This window comes from Notothenia coriiceps, unplaced genomic scaffold, assembly GCF_000735185.1.
Source record: "Notothenia coriiceps isolate Sejong01 unplaced genomic scaffold, NC01 NC01_scaffold00031386, whole genome shotgun sequence".
NCBI lineage: Eukaryota > Metazoa > Chordata > Actinopteri > Perciformes > Nototheniidae > Notothenia > Notothenia coriiceps.
In genome coordinates, this window is record NW_011364087.1 from 98 (window position 1) to 7,357 (window position 7,260).

At 37.9% G+C, this 7,260-nt stretch overlaps 1 protein-coding gene across 1 annotated transcript; it reads right to left on the reverse strand.

The window, feature by feature from the left end:
* Positions 1 to 366: 366 nt before the first annotated feature.
* LOC104959923 (myelin transcription factor 1-like protein) lies at positions 367 to 6,810 on the reverse strand (the record flags this gene model as incomplete). The annotated part of the gene is made up of 3 exons (XM_010787833.1): positions 367 to 485; positions 1,463 to 1,614; positions 6,589 to 6,810. Coding segments are annotated over 3 exons (447 nt in total), but the record flags the coding sequence as incomplete, so codon positions are not given.
* Positions 6,811 to 7,260: the final 450 nt, after the last annotated feature.

Consider the following 7,260-nt stretch of genomic DNA (forward strand, 5'->3'; position numbering starts at 1 on the left):
CTTGGCATGTGTGGCTATAAATCCAAATCCATGGCTTTAATGTTGATGGTTTATTATTTCATCTTCTCCAGTCCCTTCTCTTTTCTTTTTTGTTTTCGTTACTCCAAAAAATGTAGGAAAGATGTTCAACGGAATGTCAATGAGCTCTCGAGAAAAGGTAGCTGGCCAAATAGCGTAGTTTTGGATGTGCTCATTTTCTTTTAAAACAAACCGACATCTCCATAGTCTCTGAAGTCGATCTCTTCGCCCCGCAGTCGTCCTTTTGACCTATTGATCTTTTGGAAAAGCGGTTAGGAAAACACTTCCTGTAGGACAAACGTATTTTGAGTATTTGACCGCAGCCCAGGTCTCGCTTAGTGGTCTTGACTGCAGCCATGCTCTGAACATGCTCGGAGTATTTCAAACTGAAGAATCACCTGAGTTCTTGTGCGTTGGGACTCATCATCCCGCGGATGTTCTTGTCGGCCAGCTGGCAGCTCGACAACCTGCGGGAGGAGAAGAGATACAAACTGAATATTTACAATAGGGGGGGGTTACCTTGGTTGGTGATTGGCTAATGGTTACTCAAGCCAAAAAATCATTATGACATCATAAAGTGGCCAAAATCTGATCGGCTCATTTTCAGACAGGTTTTATAGAAATGGATCAGGACAAAAAGAGAGAGAATCTTTGTTCCTGTAACTTTCCGAGTCTCTTTCCACAGAGTTCCACATGTTTACTGTATGTATAAAATATATAAAAAAGTGGATTTTGCATAATAGGTGACCTTTAAGGACTGGTCTAACTTTCCTCAAATAATAACGAATTGATTGATTGTTGTGCTTTTATCTTAATGTGTGCATATGTATAAATGTGTCTGTTGATTGTGTATATATAGGTATATACATATTTGTATACATATTTTTATATATATTTGTATTCTGGATTGTGGGAAACGGTATTTCGATCTCTCTGTCTGTACACACAAACTGAAAGATTGACAATAAAGTTGACTTTGACTTGATGATGAAAGTCAGATAATGTTTCCCATCATGGGACGACATATTGAAGTCTTGTTGGTTTTTATTTAAGCTTGTTATTCAGGGTTGAAGTGGTTGAAATAATCTATATTATGTAATCATGTGTTGTAAGACATGCTCTTGAGTTTCATCCTTTAGGTTATTTAAAGATACTTTTGTAACATTAACATTAAACATGTCTGTTTGCAGCGTGTCATAGGGTCTTGTAACATTTGATTGTAAAAGGTCGAAAGGGATAGTGCTGTGTGAAATAAAAAGAAGTGTATAAAACCTGTGAGATTCTGTTATTCTTTAGACAGACACATACCGTACTGTATACTCTTGGTGGACTTGATGCAAGTACTCTGGCTCTTATAGTGTTGTGCAACAATATAATAATTCCTTCAATCAGCAGTGTGTCTGTGTTTCGAAGGTTTCGGATCCATGACAAAGTAGTTTCTTACGTGATGAGCTCCTTCTTGCCCTCCTTGCAGGGCGGGTACTTGTGGTGTTTGGGGCTGGGCATGGTGACCTCTGCCGGGTAGCGCTGCTCGTCCATCAGCTCCTGGAACGGGTCCATCTCATCGCCCTGGTGCAGGGACGAGAAATAAGAAGACTACGATACGTCACTACAGGCTCACAGATTATAATCATATCGGACAACGAATAATCAATACATCATGTGATTTAATGCATTTAAAAAAATATATAATGTCACTTTGTAGTGCGACACTTTTGGAGAGAGAATTGCCGATGACAATTTATAGTTAGACAGATATTTGAGGCAGTTTTATTCATCCTTTGTACAGTTCTGATTGGCCTGTTTGATCATGCAATTTAGTGATAATGTAAGCCTTTTAAAACGTTCTTCTGTTTCTATTTAATCTTTATCAAAGGATTTGTTTACAACCAAATAACAATGATTTTAATTTGGGGTGAATTTACGAGTTGACCAACAGATAAACCTAATAATAATCTTGCTATTCTTTTTCATTCTATGTGGGAGTTTTATTTCAATGTTATGTAATAGTAAACTGAATATCCTCATGTTTTTAACTGTTGAGGCCCTAAGGAAATATATATTTAAAGAACAAACTAAAAAGCCTTAATCACAATTTGCATTGCGTTTGAGACCAAATAAAGAAGAAAATGATTGAATGCTTAAAAGCAGTTATTTGACCTGTTATTGTAATTATTGAGTACCCTGACAAAACCCCCATTATAACAGCTACATTTTGGAGCTTTTCCTTCATGTTGATAATTAAGTGTTATTTGATTATTTTGTAATGCTCCATTGATAAATAAGAAGAAGAATTGGTCCCGTTGGGCTCAGAAATTGAGTCTGTGATTCTGTGAATACTGCAGTCTACTCTGCAGTGCTCACATCACATCACTCCTCCCCAAGAATGTTTCAAGACCGCCTGAAAAGAATCCCATCAGCCGGCGAGCTGCAGGCTCCGGCCTCCTCTCAAACGTCGTGCTTCATTAACAAACGCAATTACTCTCCTGATTAAAACCTTTCACTTCAGCGCTCTAAATCCAACGAGGCAAATGTAGCAATTTGCTGCATGGACTGCTCTGTGTGGTATCAGATCTGCGAGGGTTTAAAGCGTGCAGAAGATCTAACGTGTTTTACTTATGTATTAGTGCTGTAATTCAGCTTTTTAGTGCACCGTGCTCCAAACTCCTGAAGCGTTTATTCAGAGGGAAGCTGATGATGCATGAAGCGCCGATTTCAACCACATGATGGCGCACTGAGGCTGGTGGAGAAACCTCATCAACCAGAGCTATTTTAAACTTAAAGGAGACATATCACAATCACTTCTAAGTTCATACTTTTGTTTTATTTGGTTTTATTTGGTTTTAAAAAGAACATGTTTAGCAGCATTGATGTTTAAAAAATACAAAAAAAATCTCCTAACACCTGCCTGAATATACCTGTTTTAACATCTGAGATTTCTAACTAACTGTACTGCAGTAGATGTAAGAACTTTTCAAATGCTAAAAATGTCAAGATCCTTGTTTTGATCTGATTCCTGTATTATTTTTGAAGTTCTCTCCCACTGTGTCTTGTTACTTCCTGTCTTTGAGTGTTTCCCCGCCTGCTCACTGGCCGTTTCTCAATCGCGAGTATACGTGCTGCAGAGCAACTATTTCAAGTACACTACGTCATAGAGTGGCGCAGAATGCTGGGCATTTAACATGCATTTAAACAGTCCTTCGGCGCCACTCGATGACGTAGTATACTTGAAATAGTTGCTCTGTAGCAGTTTTACTCGCGATTGAGAAACGGCCACAGTGTGTGTGAGGAAGTCCGCGGATTGATCCAAACATAACTGCTCCGCGCACGTAACGGCTCCATGGATTGGTGGACCAATCTGCGGAGCCGTTACGTTACATCACTATACCCGAAATACGTCACTATACCCGAAATACGTCACTATACCCAAGAAGTAAACAATGGAAAAAGAGAAATCTCCAACGAGGTGTTCTGGGGCAGCATAGACAGGTCTTCTCTGTGTTAGAGTTTTACTCCCTACAGGGTGTACTTTGAGGGTTTGTGACTCTGCAGACCGTTTACATGCAGAACAACCTTCATAACACACAAGGGGACGGGTCACAACCGGAAAGCATGACATGTGCCCTTTAAAGGAGACATATCATGGCCACTTCTAAGTTCATACTTTCACCTTGGGTTTTTAATAGAACATATTTACATGCGTTAAAGTTTAAACAACAGATTATTTTTCTCGTAACATCTTTCTGAATACCCGTTTTCACCTTCTGTCTGAAACGCCCTGTTTTAGCGCCTGTCTCTTTAAGGACCCCATCTCAAAATAGCTGCTCTGATTGGCTGGCATTTCTTGCAGTCAGAATTTAAATGTACCCTAAACGAGCGCTGCTGTATAGTTAAGAAATCACAAGTTCATAGGTAGTTTCTCAATACGGGCTGACACCTGCTTTTTATACAAAAAGGTTTGAAAATCAACATTTTTTCAATAGATTATGGGACTTAGAAGTAAAGTCAAATAAATCCTCTAACGATTCCACTCGTAAATGTAAGAATAAATGCCATCTATTAAATTACTTAGACTTAAAACTGCTCTTAAGTTTAGGAGATGTACATTAGTAAAAGAGAAGCTGTAAATGTTGTGAAGCGATATATCTATAAGTCAGATTTATATTAATTTGATTTATATATTAAGAACATTAAAATGGCTCGGTCTTATAGAGAAGCATTTTGATGAGGAACATATCATTTTTAAGAGACATTGTGTCTGTCATAACTCTGTATTTAGTCCCTTACATTTCACTTCCATGGTCACATAGAAGTTGCTCTTAAAGGTTCACTCTTTGCAGAAAGAAAAAAAAAAAAAATTGTTTTTTCTCTCTTCGCCGCTTTTAATTACTCAAAGTTTGATGGTTACAGATCCTTGCAGATTGTTTTAAGATAGAAACATTTCTCTGTTTTACAGCATCCATCTTTGTCTCTGTCCTTTCTCTTATTATTTGGCTGCAAGTGCTATACCATTTCTATTTAGTGGCTCCAGGGTGAGGACTAACAGCAGGAACTTGGCTGTGATGTACACTTTTGGCAAGCACTGTGCCGTTTCCATGCCTTTGGTTACTGCAGCTGTACATAGTGGACCTTTTTCAACTCACAACATTCCCTCTTATGTATGTAAAGCGATGCAAAAATTATGCGTACTAGAAACCAAAAGTACGCCCTCGCAAAATAAGTTCACAACTTCTCCATGGTGCTTTTCCGCCGTGCATCAGAGCACAAGCATCCCTTTAAAAAGCTTAGAGAGCGTTATCATCTCTTAATCTATGTGTGCACCCTTTAATGTAAACGCCTTAAATCTCTCAATTTCATGCTTCATATTATCCTTACTCTGTATGATCAGGGGACACACTGCCTTAATATTAGATAAGGTGGATAAAGCCTTTAATAAGAACTGTAAGGGCAGAGTGTGGAGAATGAGCAGCATTTAGAGCTTCAATTTGGTGTGGAAATTATTCAACTTGTACATCAGTTATTGAATGGTTATCATACCGTCCTCCTCGAATGAAACGTTTTAGGTGGCTGTTGGAGTTAAGACATATCATTTTCCCTGCCTTCATATCAATGAACTTGTTATAGTTTGAACTGACCCCATTGTATGATATTGTACGATGTCTATACACTTTGAACTATTGAAATGTAACCAAAGAAACCATTGCTGATGACTGTGAACTTACCCCAGCAAACCATTGACAATACCTGGTGATTGCAACATTGATTATGACTGTAAAGATCAAACTAATGTAAATAAACTACCCAATGAAACCATTGATGATACATTTTTTTACTTTGAATTATAAAAGATGACCCCCGTTTTTAACTATTGAGTTCAAACTACCCAAATTTTGAAAAGAAGTTACCCCAGGAAACCATTGATGATGCTTTTTAACCATTTTATAAAAATAACTACAAGAACTCATAAAAAGATGCTTGTAGAACTTTAACTATTGGATGGAAATCACCCAAAACTTTAGGGTAATTTCCATCCAATAGTTCAAATGTAACATTATCAAAAGTACTTCAGGGCCTAAAGTACTTTTGATCATGTTACATTTGAACTATTGGATGGAAATTACCCCAGGAAACCGCTGCTGTTAACTGTATTTTTTTTAGATATTGTTAATAAATACCTAAAAAATCCAGGAAACCATTGATGATCATTTTTTAAACTTTGAATTATACAAAATGGCTCCCGGAAACCATTGACAACATACCCAAACTTTGAACTACTGAACAGAAATAAAATGTATAAGTTAATAAACGTTGATTTATAGAAATTAGCCCAAGAAATCAATGACGTTGACTGTTTACTTCCAACTATTTGATCAAAATGACCCCAGGAAACTATTGATGATGCCTGTAAACTAAACTATTGTATAGATATTACCAAAAGGAACCATTAACATGACTGTAAATTCCAACTATTCAACAGAAATTACCAGGAAACAGCATTGCTGATGACTGTAAACTTTGACCGTGAGGAATTACCCAAAGAAACCAATGGCATTCACTGTTTACTTTGAAAAAAGAGATAGAAATTACCCCAAGAAACAATTAACGATGACATAAATTCAACCTATTCTATAGATATTACTAGAAAGAAGCATTGAGGGTGACCATAAATGTTGATTTATAGAAATCAAATGATGACGTTGACTGTTTACTTCAAACTGTTTGATCAAAACAACCCCAGGAAAACATTGATGATGACTGTAAAACTTGAGCTATAGAAATGACCCCAAGAAACCATTGACAATGACCGTAAACTTTGAATGATGTATAGAAAATACGCCAAGAAACCATTGAGAATGATCATATGTTCAAACTATTGTATAGAATTGACCAAAAAAAGCCTTGATGATGACTGTAAACATTGATCTTGAGGAATAACCCATAGAAATCATTGAAGTTTACTGTTTACTTCAAACAAATGTATCGCAATGACCCCAGGAAACCATTTATGATGCCTGTTAGCTATAAACTACAACTTGTATGATGTTTTTTCTGTGGTGGACCTTCTTCTACCTCTTTGTGGTCGTGCTCGTCCCCGATCCGTTTGATCTTGTAGTCGACGGGCAGGTCCCAGCAGTCGGCTTCGCTCAGCTGATAGCACCGGCTGCTGAGCAGAGCCTGGCGCTGCGGAGACATCGGCTGCAGGGGCGTCAGCACGGTGCCGCTGCCCTCCGGACCCCCTGGCTGCCCCCCCACATCCACACCCCCACCATCATCCAGGTCTCCAACCGGGCTCTGAGGAGGGAAGAGGGGGGAGGATGGTGAGCAGAGGCGGGAAGTACAAATACTTCATTACTGTACTTAAGTACATTTTTCTGGTATCAGTACTTTACTCCACTACTTATTTTTCTGAAGATCTTTTTTAATTTGACTTCTTACATTTTGAACACAAATACCTGTACTTTCTACTTCTTACATTTTGAACACAAATACCTGTACTTTCTACTTCTTACATGTTGAACACAAATACCTGTACTTTCTACTTCTTACATGTTGAACTCAAATACCTGTACTTTCTACTTCTTACATGTTGAACTCAAATACCTGTACTTTCTACTTCTTACATGTTGAACTCAAATACCTGTACTTTCTACTTCTTACATGTTGAACACAAATACCTGTACTTTCTACTTCTTACATGTTGAACTCAAATACCTGTACTTTCTACTTCTTACATGTCAAACA